This window comes from Stegodyphus dumicola, chromosome 6 (genome assembly GCF_044657685.1).
Source record: "Stegodyphus dumicola isolate Sdum_Otavi_A_Nest chromosome 6, ASM4465768v1".
NCBI classification, from domain to species: Eukaryota; Metazoa; Arthropoda; class Arachnida; order Araneae; family Eresidae; genus Stegodyphus; species Stegodyphus dumicola.
The window spans coordinates 41,349,612-41,369,791 of record NC_140773.1 but is presented as its reverse complement, the minus strand read 5'-3'; the positions used below and the strand labels follow the sequence as shown (position 1 = coordinate 41,369,791).

Genomic DNA, 20,180 nt, shown 5'->3' with positions numbered 1-20,180 from the left:
TGCAGAGAATACCATATGGTAACGTGTTTAATAATAATACGAAAATTTTTGTAGGTTATGTAACACTGTATATTTTTGCTGTTGTAAATACGTTATGTCATAATAAGTTGCCAAGCTATGTCCATGCGCTACGTTATGTCATGTCGCTATGCTATGCAAAGTTATGTATATGCTATGACTATATGATATGCTATGTTCAATCACTTTTGTTTACGCTATGCTATACCCACCTGCTGTACAGGTCATGTTATGCTGTTTATTTATCTTTTTGTTTGTTATAAAAATGTTTTGTAAATATATATACCTCCATATGCAAATAAAGCCCAAGATCCAAATTCTGGCCTTTATTGTCTTCTTCAAACAAGCAATTTAATTACGCTTGATTATATTTATGAAATATCTAAATGTTTCAGGACCTTTGTCAAGCTTACGAAGACGGTCTGTTTGCTAAATTTTTAATTCACAAAATAATTACTTTTGTTTATGTTGTTCTGTTCTTACGTGTTTCGAAGCCAAATGATACATGTAAAAGTAAAAAACCTGTTTTTTTATTTTTTGTCTGTTTATCAAACCACTAATTCAGTTAAGCTTTATTATATTTACGAAACATCAAATATAATTTTAATATACAAATTTCAAAAATATTTTTAATTAAAAGTAATTTAAAGCACTTTTGCATTTAATATGAAATATAAAGTGATTATTTCAAAACAAAAATTTTTAATTATTATTAATTTCGATTAAAAATAAAAAATATTATTCAATTTAAGCTTACATTTATTTAAAATATTCTAAAATAATATTTCAGTATGATAAATTTTAAAATATACTTCATTTAAGAACTTCAGAATTATATAAAAATACTTCGTTAGATGACTGAAGAGGCAAAGAATTTTGCACAGAATACCCTTGTTGAATATAAGCTGAACAAAATACAACCAGTTCAAATAGTTTTAATTTCGAAATAACTCCATTTAAAGTCTTTAAGATTAATAATCAATTTTACCAGTGATCTCTCAACCGAATAAAAAAACTCATTTAAACGCAACCAAGCACGTGCAGCGAATATAAAATATCCATCACCGACGTGAGAAACAGGTCATCCCATCTTCGATACAAATATGAATTTGTAAAATAAGCAACTCGATACTCTTCTCCCAGCGGACAGAAAACTTTAATTAGCATTCCCACATGACTGCAGCAATAATTTGATATCGTTAGATTAAATGAAGACTCGATAAACGGAGCGAAATTAAACATAAACAACGTGACGAAAGATGGCGTCCCCGTAAGTGGACAATCATTGCACGCAGTACGCAGTCATGGTATTGTCTTATTGCCTCGCCTTATAATCATCGAATTGGATCGCTGGTGCAATTTGCCAAGACCGTGTTTAATTCGGAAGGTAGGAGAAATAAAAGAAGCTTGCCGTAAGCATTAAATTAACGGATATTTGTAACAATTATCGACCCAGATGTCTGTAACCGGAAATGAAAACTATCATTAAATTAGATAGGTGGCAAGAAACTTTTTCTTCATGCGAGTTTAAAGAACCGTAAATGCGTTTTCAAGGAATGTTATTGTACTTCGTCTAGAATGTTATCAAATTAATAAAAAGGGATGTTCAGCTGCTTGAAGTTTGTTGTTTATATACATTTTAGCTCTATTTTGAAGCTATTTAAATAAAAGCAAAATTTTTTTGCCTAAGCGTGTTGTCCAGTCAGTATGGTAATCGATAGAAACTGCACTTTCGGAGGTTGGGGTTCAAATGTCACTTGAAATATGAATGGTTGAGATTTTAAATTCCGAAGGTACGGAAATTATCTTGAAAGGTTGGTTTAGAGAAGACATCTAGATTCAGTTAGATCTTTGGATTCGATCCTCTTTTTAATCAAAATTTAGGATGAATCTAGATAAAATCTTACTGTCAGCACTGATGAACATTGTCTGTAAACCGACAACAGTGCATCCCCTCTCGTACTCATAACGTAAGGTGTTTTCTTGTACAGTGTTAAGAATAAAAAGCATTTTATTTTCATTTTAACTGCAATTAATAAATTTTATATCATTGTAAAAATTGTTGGATTATTTTTTGAAACAATCGAAAATTTCATTAACTAAATATTCGTTGGGAAAGACCAAAATCAATGATTAAGATGACCAAACAGCAGTAGTTCTATCATCCAAACCGTTGCTCAGGGTGCACCGCAAGAGGTGACCGATTTGACACCAGCAGAAAAGAAGGAAAACCGTCTCGATTTGGATAGTGAAAACCTCGAAAAGCAATGCGAAGGTTTCTCCTACCATTAAAGTTTCTCGAAAGAACTTTTGGCTTACCATCGTTTAGTGACGGTATACCGTAGGGAGATTATACATTTACAAACATCCGAGTCTTGTCAAATGCTTGATGCCAGGTTCCAACGATACGAAGCCAGTATCGCAAATCACTATACCCATACGGACAGCTACATTCATTTGAACCACAAATATGTAACATTTTTAAATCACTAAAATCTTCAAATCACTATCGAAATATATATATGGTTACTGCCAATGTTTGAAAAGCTATGCTATTAAATTTATAATTATTTCATTTCTTAGCTTGAGAAGAGTATCTCAGTACGAAAACATTATATAACTGAAAGGGATGATTTTTTAATTTATTGAAAACGCATAATCCAAGCAGTAAAATGCTAGCTATAACTGTTAAAACAATTTCTTTATTTTCAAAGCAGAAAATTGTTTAGAGGGATGAAGAAAAGCATTTCATAGAAAGAAGTTACTTATTACTCAAATTAAAATGCAGCTATAAAGTTCTAATGAAGCCATTCTCAAATTAATGATTTAAAAATATTTACATAAAAATTCTTCCCTTTAAATTAAACAAAACCTAAACTAAACAAAATACTCAGAACATTTGTTTTAGCATAATTTACCCTTGGAAGAAAATACTCAATATAGCCTAATCTACTCCCCTCCTAGTGAGCTTCTTTGGGCAATTAATCTTTCTGCCGATTTTTAGACTCGAGATCTAACTAAAGTCTCCGTATGCAGTAATGTAATACATATTTCTTCTTATGTCCTGTTCATGGAGGAACGTCCTCTTAGGAGTACAATAGCTAGCCAGAATCCATATTTCAGGTATGTCCTAGAACTACTTAGACTTTCATAAAAATTTTTTACCCTCACATTAGACCTTAAATTCGTCAAATTCGTGGTATGAGGAGACTTACCCCCACATTGGACCTTAAAATCATAAAATTGCGCAGCTTCTTGGGATAACATGTTGTTAGGCATTGTAATACCCCGGTATATGTCTTTAATCCTTTCCAGCTCCTTGGACTTAACCAAAGTGGACGTATACCAAATGAACTTTCACAATAAGGGATAAAAAATCCTTGTGTTATTTTTTACAACAGTGTTTGATATTAAAGTACAAATGTAGTGATTAAAATGCATACTGCAGTACATAAATGAAAATTTGACAAATTTATTTATCTCTTTTCAGCCTTTTTAAGTACTGATTTGAATCGGAAAAACGACATTTTTTGGTCATTGCAAACAATGCTATTACAGCTTGTTTGAAATTTCTTGGGATGATACTTCTCTGTAATGTTTTTGACATCCATCCATTTTGGTAAGCATTTTCTTCATTAATGAACTCAGGCTTCCTCAACTTGCTCCACATCTGACCCAAAAATAATATTATTACCAACTTAGCCTTATGTTCCTTCTTTTGGATCTGGCAGAGTACATATTTGAAATCAAAGGTTGTCATACATTTACTACCGCTTTTGCGCAAAACTAGATGTACCATTTTTGCGAAAGAGGTAAAAAGATATTGTACGCAGTCGTGACTCATCGACCTTGAGTCGTATTCCGCACAAATATCTTACATGGAACAAATATTTTCATCAAGTTGGACTTATCTTAAAACTCACATATACCGAGGTACCACTGTACGCAGTTCTACATTGTACAGTCACTTAATGAGTCTCTTTTCCGCGTTACAATTAAATATGAGTGATTTTCTTGGTGCATTGCATTAATTATTCTCCCCATCTGCTATTCATGGAGCACTACCATATACTTTGATTAAACATCCACACTTACAGTTCTGTCCGCACTTGCATCAGCTTATGTCACCCTGGAAAAGCGTAAGGTTTAGGTAACTGAAGATCCTCAAGAAGAGAGAATCTTTTATAGTTATTGAGAGGAATTTTGTGAAAAAGGAGCTTTTTGTTTTGAATAGCTTCAATGATTATAAAATAAGTACGAATACTAAAACGAAAATACTGTTATAAAATCATACAAAAATTCGTAATAAACTTTCAAACTTTGTTTAACAAAATTTATATTATAAACAAAAAAATATAAAAAATAGAACTGAAACGATTTAAATTTTTTAAAGGTGAAAAAATTTCTTTATCCTCAGTCTCTTCTGTTAATCTTCTAAACACAAATTTTCTTCACTGTCATAACTGGCTCTTCCTCAAATGAAATTCGTTTTCTATTATTTTTCGTAATTTTTAACATTTCCAGCAGTTATTTTTTTTTACTCTTTTTTAAGGATTAAGGGCACTTTCTCCCCTCGTTAGAGCTGATAAACTCGATTATTTTAGAAATAGTTTTTAGTTTAGAAATAGTGAATATTTTCGGTTTGTATGCTTTCCTGTGCGGTGTATTGGTGCTTTTACGTTAACTGCTAAAGCTTCTATTATTTTTAACCGGATTTTTTATAATACCGTGGAGTTTGTAAAGGCGTTTGTACAGACTTGCACATCATTACGTTGCCCGTCTAGAAGCAACGTGATGGACTGTGAATATCCCTCATTTTCCAAAGAACGTCATCGCATCACAGCAAAAGACATGTGAGATAATAATTTTAGATACATTATAATACCCAAGTTCATTAAAAGCTTTGAGAATTCACCACTTTTCGTCATCAAAATCAAATAAAAACATTGAAGAAGTTTGCACTTATAGTAACTTCCGTGTGTTTTGTGGCCTGAAACTTTCACAACGTCGAGGATTCTCCTTGTTTTCGTCTTCTTCTTGGTGGAAAACTCGGCTATTGAATAGGAACATGCACTGAAATCTTCATTCTCCGTGCTTACAAGCACTGGGGAAGAATAATGGACGAAACCACGATGTCGATAGATGAAATCACAAAACTGATGGACGTCGTTACAGGAAACAAGTTAGAACATGAAAAATCCTAATAAGGTTGGACAAAAGTGCTTGTTTCTTCTTGGCACGTGGACAAAAATTGGTTTCTCCTAGTATAGAAAATCCCTGGTTACAGTTACGGATATGTATCCTTTGTTTAAAGTGGTTCATAATCTAATTCTTTTTTTGGTACTTTTCCGTTTGACCGGCGCAAATCTCGACAAGCAGACTTTATTGGCGACAACATACAGTATACACATAAAAAATATTAAAAAAAATGTTAGTTCTAAGAATTTTTTTTTTTTTTTTTTTTTTTTTTTTTGAAAGCATAAACATTTTAATATCGCTTAAAATTTTATAAAAAGCCAATAAATAAAGACAGTAAATTTGTAAAAAGACATTAATTTAAAAATTTACTATGCTTTCATGGTTCAACATCTTGATTCGCCGGTTCATATCACGTGACTCCAAGCGATCTCATCTCACGTAAACTACTCTACAAAAATCTAATGCTCGCAGTAATTATCTACATTAATTTCAAGTTAAATCTTAATTTGGAACACAAGTTTAAATGCAAGAAATATTTCAATTTGTACGAATAGCTTACTCAGAAATTATGTAAAGCTGCAGTGCTTTACTTCGCTAATGCATTCTCATTAGAATTGATGAATTTAACCCTTGACTTACATTTTCTATATTTTCGGCTTCGGGTAAGCGCTGTGATTGCATCCTGATTGACTTAATTACCGAAAATGGCCTTAGAACACTGAACTATCTGATAAAAATTCTATGTAATTATATGCCACTATTGAAAGAAACAATCAATCTGATAAGAAAAAGCTGCGACTTGTTTTGAAAATGAGGCGTAAAAGGTTACCAGCGAGAATATTCCGTTTGGCATCGGTTGTACCATTATTGGCGACTTTATCGCTTGCGCCGGCAAAACGGAAAAGTACCCTTTTTTTAAATTTGTTATTTCTGTTGCCCGCTAAATGACTTTTTTTTTTAATTTTTGAAAAAAAAAAAAAAAAAAAAGGATATAAATGGCTAAAATGCTTACGTTGATGAATAATTAGTCCAAAATTTTAAAGCATTTATATTGAAGAGTTTTATCTCACTAGCTGTTAGTTACATTAACTTCTGATGCATATTCAATGCTCACGGCCCACCAGCGGCCGAGCGGTAAAGTCGCTGAACACTGTTAGTTCGGTCCGAGGTTCGAATCCCACGAACGGGCTGGCTGCATGGGCGTTTTCGGGGTTTTCCCTTTGTGTAACGTGTATACGAGCCAGTTTCCCTTAGAACGTTCTCCACGAAGGCATCCCTCCCCTTAGGCAGATAGCCCTCGAGGCTTTGCCATAATTGCACAAACCAAACCAAACCAAAACCAATGCTCACGTTTTCTTTTCTGTGGTACTGTAAACAGATTAATCGGTTCGTTTATTAAATTTCCTATAAATTATAAAATATTAAACCGCATTATTAATAAATTACAAAACAAGAGAATGAATGAAATGTTTCTGGATATTTGATGCGAATTAGCTAATTATGATTCTTGACCTTTATGGAGCTCTATACAAGCGGAATATAAAAGTTTGGTACAAACACAAAGATTCATAAGCTTTCGAAATATGAATTACATGTTACATGGCATTTATCTAAAGAATATTCAGCTCCTGCACTGAGCATGTCAACAAGAGCCTCAGACCATCTAACATTACAACACTCTTTTTTTGTAGACGTATACGAAGCACGTTTTGTACTCAATATCGAATCTCACGATCTATCGAAATTTTGAGAGTATGATAGTTTATTCTGACAACCATTAAAGCTTTCAAAAGCATAAAGCATTACTTTCGCAATCGTGCCCCACAAGCGGGCGAGCGGCAAACTTGCTGAACACTGGCAGTTTGACCTGGTTTGATTCCAGGCAAATAAGACTACCTAAATGGGCGTTTTCGTGGTTTTCCCTACTGTAACGTGGATACTAGCCAGTTTCCTTTAGAAAGTTCTCCAGGAAAGTACCCTACAGGTGGCAATAGCCCTAGCCTGCTTTACATAATCAAATAAGCAAAACCAAGCTTCGCGAATATCGTAAACTACGTGACAAATAGTCCACATAGAGGAAATTCGTAAATCATTGTGATGATTTACTAAACTTTTGATTTATGATTCGTAAATCATTGTGATGAATTTCGTAGCATATTAAAGTAAAAGCTTTAATATGTTGTCTGTCTTCTTCTACCATAAATATATACTTTGCGTCGAATGTGTTAAGCCTTTTCATTTTTTTCTCGTTACACTATGTAGCGCTTAAAGCTACGGGAATAAATTTTCAGTTTCACCTCAATCGAAAATAATGTATGATACCTCCCTTCAAAACATTTCTGTTTCATATTTCACATTTAATGCAATATTTGTTTTAAAACTTTTTGTTTAGAAATGTTGTTTTAAAATTATTTGACTAATTTCAACAAGTCCTTCGAGGTAACGCAGCTCAATCGTTTGTTATATTTGTTTATTCTGTTGCGAAAACAAACTATTCAGGAGTTTATCTTCGCGACGTAGGGAAAAAAAGCGACTATTCAGCGATTTAAACGTGCATTCTCAGCAAAAGGAATGCTTTCACTTCTTAGTGCTGTTTATTCTTTGTAAATATTTCTTACTGAATTGTTTTATTCTTTTAAAAATGTCCCTCCTGTGGATATTCAAGCGCAAACTGACTATACAGCTCGGACCAATAGCTGTCTACCTTTTGGCTATATTGCTAACTTTTCCAACCCCCCGTTATCTTTTGTTTCTTTCCATACTTTTTTTATTTATTTATTTTTACTTTTTTATTCATTTTCTCGAAATATTATTTTGAATATTTTCGGTCACATTTCTGTTAGGAATTCGTTTAGAAGAAGAAGATAGACGTAGATCTGAGAACACAAAATTGAATTTCTGCTTGATAGAACCTATATTTTTTGCCCGAAGGAATGCCGAGAGCGAGGCTGAGAACTAAACGTAGTTTTGTTTTTTATATTATAATTTTTTCTCCATCTAGATTTCCATTGTTTTGGATTCCTGCTGGTGATAGGTAAGGATACCTTTCATACAAAGTTTAGATTATTTTCATTTCTAAACTGACTTGGACGGGAACTGCTTGAAATGTTATGTCTTATCTTGTCTTAAAGAGCTGTTGAGTATTCTTTTAAGGCGGGAAGAATATTCATAGTTTAGTGCTTCTCTTAACTTCGAAAGAGACACTTAGATTATCATTTGTAAAATATATTATACGTCTTTTATATTTTATGGTTAAATGCGATAAAAAGAAGACTTTAAGGAGCTTCATTTTTCAATCCAAAAGGTCTCGAAACACGATTTTGCTTTGATTCACTTTAAATGTGTTGTTTTTCTTTTCATTCGAGTCTGTTACATTTGGTAAAATTTAAGATATTTATCATCTGCTATGTATTAACAAACTAGGTTAGTTAAAAACAATAGATGTGGTTCTTAAGAATATTATTTTTTACTTTTCAGTATAACTGATTTAAATAAAAATACATTTAATTTATATGTAATTAAAATATTCAATACTTTTATAGAACGATATTGTACACTTTTCCACTTTTCAAATACAGAGAAGCTACAGAACGTTCCCATGTTAGTCTAAATGTATATTCATCTGAACTAAACTCAGTGGCACAAAACAGCCCTAGTGGGCCATGGCCTGCAGTGGCACAAAACATCCCTAGTGGGCCATGGCCTGCAGTGGCACAAAACAGCCCTAGTGGGCCATGGCCTGCAGTGGCACAAAACAGCCCTAGTGGGCCATGGCCTGCAGAGCCCCAAAATCTGCTTTCTTGACCGTTGGCCCGGTATGCATGAGCATATGCCCTGGACAAGTGGTCAGCTTGTCACAGGAACCCCGGTGTTTAGTCCCCAAGCGAACTTCGTACTTATTTTATCGAACCACCAAGGAAAAAAAAGCTGAGTCAACCTTTGATCTGTGGTACTGCTGAACGACGCGTTAGCCACTGCGCCACCGGTCCCAGTATATTTATATAGCATGCTATAAAATGTTAAACCATTCCACCTCGGCCATCTCTATTGATAATCTCTACTGATAAACTAGACTTTAAAAGAGCCCTTGTGGGCGATAGTTAAAATGTTAACCCTTTATTTACTTTTTCAGAATTAAAAAGGCTTTGTATAATGTATGTTATACAAAGTCTTTGTATGTTGCCTTTTAATTGCTGTACGTTGAATGTTGCAAGACGTGTATGGTGATGCAAACTAAGATATATGCTAACTACTAATTAACATATTTAGAAAATGCGTAAGCTATAAACTAAGGTCTGGCAAAATTTTACTTCTTTTTACCAAGAGTAATTAATAATGGTACTTAATTTCAGTTTTCAGTATCCAAGAGTGTTTATACATTTACCCTTTCGAAAACTATTTCTTTCTAGCATTTCATTCAACATTTCATTGTTACTAGTGTCAATGATATGGTCTACTACTAAGAGAATATGTATGAAGTGTACGGTGTACTACTACATCACTGCAGTTGCATGTCGTATGTATAGTCTGACTTACGTGACCACGTGTCATATGTATAGTTTGACTTAAGTGACTACGTGTCATATGTATAGACTTTGTATAACATGCATCATACAGACTACACGTATGACACGTAGTGCATGGTCTCCCTGCATATCACATATATAGTCTGTTTCTGGGCCACTATGTATGAGTTTTATAGGTTATCACAAAGTCATTACTTTCCGATTTTGATCAATTTACCTTTACGAGCATCTTACGCCTTTGGAAAAGTAAAATCATCAAAATCCTCAGCGTCTATTTTATTCTATCGTAATGCAGTTTCAAATGTTCTCATTGCAATACACCACACTGTCTTAGAATTTAGAATTTTCGGTATTAGTCTAGATTATTATGTAACTAACATATTTCTTCACTTTTCCTTAAAAAAATTTCCTGTTACCTTCTTTAAGACCACAATGCCCAAACGTACATTATAGTTTCATTTACACTTGCATAAGTTTTCCATATTAATAATTAGAAATTTATTTATATATTTATTTAGAGCAGGCATGTCTGATTCGCGACCAGCTGGCAACATGCGACCCTTGTATCATTTTTCTGTAACCTTCGATTGTCCCCGGGAAAAAATGAAAAGTATATAATTTATAAAAAAAAAATTGTAATTCCACCCAATATCAAGAAGTATGTACAACTTCTTGCGCTTGAAAGGATTCTTGAGGCGCTTTTTTTTTTTTTTTTTTTTTTTTTTACAAAAATACTTTTTCAATCCACATTAAGAAAGAGAATGGCCGAATTAAAAAAAAAATTACTTGCGTAGCAAATTCGCATTCTACGTGATTTTCATATTCCGTACTACGTGTCAATGCTTCACGTATCAAACGAAGCAAACTCCCAGCGAGATACATATGTTAATAGACATCTACTTGACCTCTGTTCTCAAAATCCGCTAGTACAAAAAAGCGCACCAACGGCTCAGCGACAAATTCGCTGAACAGGCCAGTTTCCTGTAGTAAGTTTTTCATGAAGGCATACTTCCTTTTAGGCATATAGCCCTCGTATGGTTTTCCTTAATGAAATAAACCAATGAGCTACTGCAAGCAGCATACACCCCAGACGTTCGAAAGTTGGTTAGAGGAAAAACTAGAGGACTTTGGTTATCTCATCAAGCTACCACAAAAGTAAAATGCGGTAAGATATCAGTCATAAACTTTACAAACTAGAATTTAATTGAGTTTTATTGAACAATGAATAGGTAAGCATCACACAGCCCTTTGAAATATGTGCTTACTTTAAAACTCATTTTATTCAAAAAGGCGATTTTTGAACATTTACATTCCCTTTCCTCCAAAGTTTTTATTTGGTATGCTTAAAGATTTATGTGGCAGATCTGAGACTTCAGTTACTTTGGATTCGTTTATCTTAGGTCACCCTACAAAAACATGAATCACAAACTTTTGTACTTAAAAATACAAACTTAGGTTAATAGCCTGAAGTAGCCTCAGTTATCCAGCTTACTATCTGTAAATTTGGAAAAAGATCTGAAAAGTGTTTCTTAAATAATAGCATCTATTCAGTATATTTATTGTTTACATGAGCATAAGTAATATGACGCAAATATTATTTTTAAAAAACCAAGCAATACTTAAAATTTCCAAAAATCCCTAAATTCTAAATCTAAGGCCTTTTTCTGAAGTCATTGATGCAACTGCTAATAATTAAATGGATGTAGTTGTCGTGCATAGCCAGATGTACTGACGATGCAAAAACTAAAAATAGCTTCCTCATGCCTTTCATCATAATATATATTATATTGTCTCAAATATATCTAAACAGATGCTGTAATTACACGCATTTAAGCTCTAAAATCAAAAATCTGACTTATCCAGCCTATTAAAAGTCATTCTTTAATGCAATTATCTCAGAACTGTTTTTCAGATTTTGAAAACATTTAAAATGCTAAGGCTTTTTAACTATAATAGTTAAAAGCTAAAATTATTTTTTTCTAGCAACATAAAGATGTATTAAATAAAAGCATGCATTTATTTTTTAATTTTCTTTATGAAAATTTTATAAAAATTTCTTACATTTTAATTTAATATAAAAATTATAATTATTATAATTTAATATAAAAATTATAATTTAATATAAAAATATTATAATTTAATATAAAAATTTCTTACATTTTTATAAAATTACATTAAAAAAATTTTTTGATGTAAATTTCATATTTATTTTTTTAAGAAAATAAAATCTTTATCTAAAATTGTAATGCATACTTCTATTTAAATATTATTTAAGATTTTGTATATTAATTTTTGTTCAAAAATCTTGAAAAATGAAGGAGAAGTAGGAATTTTAATATTTCTTGAAAATTCATTAAAATTTAATTTTTTAAAAAAGTATATTAATAATTTTGGTCTTTTGAACTCTTAAGTAGTTATTTTAAATGTGGTCTACAAGGTATAGAAATTTGGTTATAGTTCATGCAAAAATAAAAAAAAAAAGTTTTGAAGGCATCAGACCCCCTTAATGTATTAATATGAAAATAAAATATTGTTAAAATGCCAATAAACGAAAAATATATTTTTTCTCAGAATGTGCGTACTTTCTAAATATCATATAAAAAGTCCACTTCCATATGATGGACCATATTTTTTTTCTTCAGCTTGATCTCTTCGAAGCTGTGCTAATTTTATACTACGGCGCATATGTTGATATTTAGAATTGGTATGTTTCTTTGATGATCTCATTCTTATGATATGACGTCTATGAGATATTTTGTCGCTTGATTCACCAAAAGATAACATAGAAATATCTTGAAACTTGGATAAAGCTTGGATAAAAAAAAAGGAGTGACACCTGCAAGTGAGAAAGAAAGTGATTAGCAGCGCCCAGATGTAAACAATCAAAGAAGTCCCTTTAAATGGTTACAGGAATTACGAGTGAGTGCGACATTTGGCGTCATATCTCGAAAAGTAATCCATATTTTTCAATGCGGTTTTTTGTGACTTATTCAGAATTGTTTAAGTATTAAAAATAAATAATAAAAATTTTTACGATGATTTGACCATTTTTAACGTATCAGACCCCCTTAAGATATCATCTTAAAGCAAAAAAGTTAGACATTAGTAGCTCTCTAGCTTTTTCTGAGCACAATAATGTATGAAATTATAATTCGTATTTCTATAATTTTTTAAGAGTGTTGCACTTATAAATTTGTAAATTATTTCGAAGGGGCCTTAAGAACATGTTTAACAAAAGTACCAAAAATTGTACTTCTTGCAAGACAGCTGACAAATTTCTTGCATTGCATTTCAGGTTCCGCAGCATTTGATCACGCGCCTCAGTCCTTTACGACATCCTGACGGTCTTCTGAGTTCGATGTTGGGTCTCAAGTTTGTTGTCGTTCCTGCTCACCTTAAGAACGGCATTCTGACGCTGACGTGCACAGCTTTCATCTCAAAAGCCTACCTGACGACAAAGAGCGAGATCGTTGCTACAAACAAACCGAAGATCGCTGAAAACCACGCAAGTAATAAACGAATGAATTGAGTCATATAGTTGCTTTTTGTTGAAACGATGAACATATAATATGTTCAGCATGTTAAATAGACGCTGCTTTCTTTAATCCTAAATTCATTTAGAAAGCTTAAATAATTTTTAATATCCAGGTCACCGATTATCACTTCCCAAGAGTCGTACAGCAATTGCACATGATAAAATTGAATCTGAATTCGATGTTTGTAATGCAAAATGTCACCAATCTTAAAGTGTGATGAACTTCAAATGAAGTCAGAGGCTGAATTTTGTTGATTGTTAACAGACAATTTGTTCAGTGTATCATTTTTCCTATATATATTTCTTTCTAGCTATGTCACGTATTTGCAAATTCAAAAGGGGGGAACTCAAATAATGAAATATGTACTTTCTTAAAGGTTTAATAAGAAATTCTCCCTTCGTAATTTCTATTTGGACCAATTACATTTTTTATGGTGTCTCATATTAAATACCTCAAAAAATGTACATTATTATGTACGTTTTTCTTTTTCAAAAGCAAAATGAACTTTACATTATTGTCCCATAATATTCGTGGCTATTTTAGACAAGACTTTTATCCACTTTAGTCCAGCGATGGCTATGGAAAGAGCTCAATAAATGCAAATCATGCGACCCTTATGGATCAAAATTTGCTTTTATACTAACTAATATTTTCAAACAATAGCTGCAAATTTAACACTAAGCTCTGTTTAGCCTAGAATGTATCGTCAGTTTTCAAAATGACTAAATTTTCTTGGTAGCTGTTCAGAGAAGTAACATGTTAAGTGAACATCATATTCTTGGGAGAAAATATTAATTAATTAAGACCTTAGCAATGCATTTTTTAGTCATTGACATCTTCACAAAACTTTCAGCATTAGAATGCTACGTAATAATATTCTGTTTTTAAAATCATTTGAAAGTACATATTCGGAACTGATAAAATAAAGCATGGCATTTTCATGGCGTACCTGCTTTTATATTTTATGTTTTAAGATATAGAGAATAAACTGACTTTGTCCTATCTGAAACAATTAATGTTGTAATAAAATGCAGTGATTACCTAATTAACATAAAATAAACTTAAAAATAATATATATGCATAAATGTGCACTGCGAGGGGGGGGAATGGAGTTCTATATCTCCCGTTCTACTGGGCTGATTGAAGAAATTCAACATGCGTTTTTCATGTCTCGAAAGTGCGACTTAGGATATGTATTATATTTATATATAGCATTGCTCTAATGTAGGTATTTTGACACAAAATCGAACTTTTTCTGAATTAACATACCAATTTTTTGCATATTTAAATTCTAAGACTCAAATTACGCCACACTACCAAGTTTTGTAAAAATCGCAAGGGTAGTTTTTAAAACATTAGCTCTCAAAATTTTACCTCGTCAATGTTAAAATTGAGTTCGGTATATATTTATTAATCTCTTATTTTTTATTAACTTATTTGATGCTTCCTTTGACATTTCAAAATTCTGGTTCATTCCAAATAAAATTCACCCATTTTTAAGATTTATTTTTAAAATTTGTATTTTAAAATAATTTTTACAAATTTTTCAAAAGCGATTTTGATTTATAACCTATAAAACTTTTACCATCACCTTAAAGTAGACGTAAGTCTAAGCATACCTGCAAAAAATTATAGTTTTATTCAAAATTTCCGAAAATATACGCGAATTTTTAATACTGGCAGATTTTGAAATTTGGCATATTTGTTGAAAGCGATAAAACATCAAATGTGGTTTAGACACTTAGCTAAAATTATTACACTCAGCTAAAATTATTTGAAGGTAGGAACGAAGTGGCTTTTTTTCTGCTCCTGCCCAAAGTAAAAAGGTAGGAACGAGGTGATTTTTTTCCGCTCCGGCATAATGGAAGAGAAAGGAAAGTTGGTTGCTATATATTAAGAAGTTCGCCACGTGAATTGTTCTTGGGGCAAACTTAAAAAAGTTGCGCCAAGATAAATTTTTTAATTTCTCCGTAAATTTCGTAAAGAATCGAAATATGGAAAAAAATTGGTATGTTATTTCAGAAAAAGTCCGATTTGCTGTCAAAATACCTATGTTAGAAAAATGCTACGTATAAATCTAATATATATCCTAAGTCAAGCTTTCGAGACATGAAAAACGTAATTTGAATTTTGTCAATCGGCCCAGTAGAACGGGAAATATAGAACTGCCTCCCTTTTTTGTTTCGCAGTGCACATGAAAAGGAAATGAAAACAACTTTTAGTACGGTATTAATTACTAAAGAAAGTATTGTTGAAAGACATCACATTTTAATGAGATGCTGTTCTGTCTGCATACTGTATAAAATCTTTGTGAACTCATTAAGGTTTTTTTTTTTTTTATTTTTTTTTTTTTATTTTACTACGAAATATATGGATAAATATTTTGGAATATTTTTTTATGGCTTTTATCATTTCTCACTTTTTAAATTGCTTTAAATCGTATATTTTATTTATAGTTATGATACTGAAGAATTTTCAATAACAACGTATGGACAACTTATCAAAATTATAACTGTTTCATTATTTTTTTGAAATTACATTTTAAATAATCAAGAATGAAAACAGTTCTTGACTGAACACTTTTACTGAATTCATTAAAATTGGAAAAACCATGCTTTCTTCTGTCTAAACATGGATATATGTTTTTCTGCTTTCTTTTTTCATTTATTATAAAAAATTAAATTAATAAAAAACGATGTGTTCTTTCATAAAGATCGGGATTACGATACCGATTAATATTCCTTTGTCATTTTGATTTATACGTACGACTTTTAACTCTTTTTTAAAAAAATATGTTTTCTATGGCTATGCTCTTAATGGCACCTACGTTTGATTTTCCGAATGGAATTATTAAAATTTTACTATATTTTTAAAAGCAAATACAGACAAAATTATTGAAAAAATGAAGTTTTTTTCCCTTGAATAAATATTTATTCCACTTTAATTCCACCATTCATACTTTTTAGAGAAATGAGATTTTTTAACACTATTGTCATTTTTATTATTTCATAAAACCCTAAGCAGTATAAATCTAATTTTATTTTCATTTGAAAACAGCTTTTAAGTTCTTCGATTAAAAAATTGTTTAAATCAGCAAAGCAAGCTTTGTACACCAGACAAATATATATTTTTTTATTGGAGGCTCACTTACTTTTTCTACCACTTAGAAAGCCTCCAACTTGGGAAATGTGCTTCTTAGGTCTATTTAAGTCCTATAGACTATTCTATTTATACCTCAGTACCTTAAGTTGTTTTCTAAGGGACTGTCTTCGCAACGTGCCATCTTAGTAAAGGGTTATTTTCCTAGGGCATCTTTGCAAAGGTGTTATAACTTACGTTATATATGCCAGTGCCAGAAGTATTAAAATACTAATACAGTGAGTTGCTCGCTTTACATGAACAGTCCTATTAATGGGAAAAAATATACGCAAAATTAGAATGCGTATATTTTAAAATCTGTATAAGTATGCAGCACAGTTCAGCTGGAATGAAATTCTTGCATTACACGAGGAATTATATTTCTGTTTTTTGAACTAGACTATAGAGGTTGGTCTTCTTAGGTAACAAAAACTGGACCCAAACTCTTAAAAACTCTATGTTAATTTCACTATGTCTTAGTGGTATCACAGAGATTGGGAAAGAATGTAACTGACCTGTAAGGATTATGCTAAGTTTATTAACAATTAATACCACTTCCGGCCAGAACGTAGTTTTAGAATCACTAATGAGGAAGAGCGGTATTTAACCGCGAACTTCTACTGTCTTAGTGAGAGAGATACCAGATATTGCTGATACCAGCTGCACGCGTCCGCATTTTTAGGCTACTTTCTCGTAAGCTATTATTACGCTCGGCCATACTTTAGGCCCTTGATAGCTTCGCAGTCAATTAGCATTAAGGGGCCAACTCTGTTAGAATTTTGATAGCTTCGGCTATATCTCTTTAGTTAAGATTAGTTTAGTTTAATTCTTAGTTTTTCAAGTTAAAGTCCAAGTGTCGGCTTTATTGTACAACTCCAAGACGGAGTTCTGTTACACTTGATTGGAATAATAAAGGGCTATTTTACCCTTTTATCTTGTTGTTTCCTGTCACACAAACTCAAGCGATTATTCGTTTATTAGTTATTAAGATTCTTCACTTTCAACGGTAACTTAGAATTACGCAGTGGGGAATCCTACAGACCCTTTTATTAAGCCAATTAAAAGTTTAATATACGGCACCAACTCGTGCTTACAGTAACCAACAGTTATAGTTTAAATCAAAGTAGGCCGGCATAGCAAACCTAATGGCGATAATAAATCTGCAGAATACTATTCTCAAGAGAATTCAATTAGCAACGTGACTTCAAGCAGGCAGCGCACGCTCTAATTCTACCTTCTAAAACCTTTCTTTAAATAGTCTCTTCTTTCTACCGAATTTGAATATAAAGCAGAAAAAGGGAAATTAGAGCGACATGACAGAAAATCTCCATAAAATAACTCGTTACAAAATAAAACGTAACTCTACAGTTTTTCCTGCCATAATTAATTATACGCAAAGCAGGCACTTAAGTACATCACTAAGAACTCAATTCTAAATACGTAAGACTTCAGAGCCAACTCTTTAAGCATGGAATTTTAAGTAATTAATTTTAAATTTGCATAACAAAGCGTTGAATTCTCTTCCAATGGCAATATTTTGGCTTCCGAGCTCTTTCCAGATATCTGGAAGGCAAAAGACTTCAGCAGAAAATTTTAAATCATGGTACATTACTTCAGTTTACATTATCGCTTTTCAAACATTTCATTTATATTTATCAGAACTTTCATTCAAGTCATGTATTCTATGAATAATATCTGTTCCTTCCACCCTTCTTTTTTAGGAAAACTGTATTGTAAAGATCGAGACAGCGTCTTTTGTATAAGTAGCACAACTTCACCAGTTGTTTGTTCATCCAATGTTCCTTGCTGGTAATAATGCGCTTTAAAAAGGACTCTATAGAAAAAAACACTTTCTGGGCTATTTTAACTCGCTGCCAATTTTATGGGGGGGGGAGGAACTTAACATTTTTTAAACCACTCGAGAAGCACTGTTTAAAACTGTTTGATAGGATCCATGTGACATAGAAGTATGTTTAGTAGAATCTCTAATTGTTAAAAGGTGGTCAATGAGTGAGTGAGTGAGTGACGGAGGACGTGGGCACCATCCCTGTACCGTTACGGTTAATTGGTATGAGCACCACGCCCGCCCTTATCTAGAATGACATAATTAGGTACTTAGGTTATCGCTACCCATTCAGACTTGCATGGTACATATTGCCATACTCTGACTTGCACGCCTATTACACATGCCGTACCATATTCGGACTTGCTTATTCATACTTGCATGGTGCATTTACATTCATATTGCATGGTACATATTTCACACATTTCATATTACACATTACATTTACTGGGAAATTGAATATGACTTATGTTTAAGGTTCTTTGCATCCGTAAGGTTCAATATTTACGTTAATTATACATGATTAGATACTTAGGTTAACTCTATGCATTCATTATTATTTACAGGCTTGCATGGTACATATTACACACAGAGAGATTGATTAATACTTATGTTAAAGGTACTTTACATCTTAGGTATTTAGGTTAACACATAGTTTAACACTACGCATTCATTATTGTTTACAGGTTTGCATGGTGCATATTATATACATTACATAGTACAGCTTATATTTACTGAGAAAACTTGCATTGTACATAGTTCACGCATTTCATAATACAAATTACATTTCTAAGAATTTAATTATTAATTAATAATATTAATTAATACTTGCATGGTACATATCATACATATCATACACATTTCATAGTGCAGTTTACATTTACTGACAGATTGATTAATACTTTTGTTTAGGGTACTTAATATTTATGTTTAAGGTACTTTACACCTGTTTGATTCAATTCTTACTATAAGTATGTATAGTTGGGTTCTTAGGTTAGCACATAGGTTGGCTTTACGCATTAATTATTATTTACAGTTTGCATAGTACATATTACACACATTGGTACATGTTACACACATTAAATAGTGCATGCTAATTAATTAGAATGGTACATATTATACACATTAAATAGTACTGTGAATATTGACATGGTACATATTACACACAATTACTGAGACATGGGGTATATTTGCATGGTACATATTACACACATTTACAATTTACAATTAAAAAAAAAATACAATTGCTGAGAAAATTAGCATATTACATATTACAATAATATTAACATGGTACATGTTGCACACATTAAATAGTACAGATTACAATTACTGAGAAACTTAATAGTGCTTAATTTCGTTATGTTCAGACTTGCAGAATTGCATTTACCTATTACCATATTCTGACTTGCATGACTATTATATGTTCTATACCCTATTCAAACTTGCTTGATGCATATACATTCATATTGCACGGTACATATTCTCACACGTTACATACTATATATTGCATTTACTCAGAAATTGTTTTTACTTATGTTTATGGTACGTTGCATCCGCAAGGTTCAATATTTTAATATTAATTAAACATAATTATGTACCAAATCTTCGATTTGTTTGATGTATTGCTCTTAGTAGAATTGTGTAGTCTACCAGAATGTGATTCACCTTCTACGCATTTTCGGCCCTCTGCAATTATTTTAGACTACTCAAAACTCTTGTTTTGATAACGTGTAGTTCTTAAAAATATTTTGTAACATTCCAAGCGTTTTTATAGCAGAAATTTCAAACTACATTCACTACTTCGTGAAAGCAAAATTCTTTATTCATTAAAAATGAATGCACTTATAGTAATTAAAAAATAAAAAAAATACGGATTGATTCCAGATGTCATAAAAGTCGTAGGCGCTTTTAAGAAAATAA

General features: G+C 31.9%; 1 protein-coding gene across 1 annotated transcript in view; it reads left to right on the top strand.

The window, feature by feature from the left end:
- Positions 1-20,180, top strand: part of LOC118186660 (uncharacterized) — a 387,713-nt gene that overhangs the window by 351,905 nt on the left and 15,628 nt on the right. Inside the window, exon 5 of the mRNA XM_085818254.1 lies at positions 13,039-13,252. Coding sequence (XP_085674380.1) covers positions 13,039-13,252 — 214 coding nt within the window. The remainder of the gene's footprint in view (positions 1-13,038; positions 13,253-20,180) is intronic.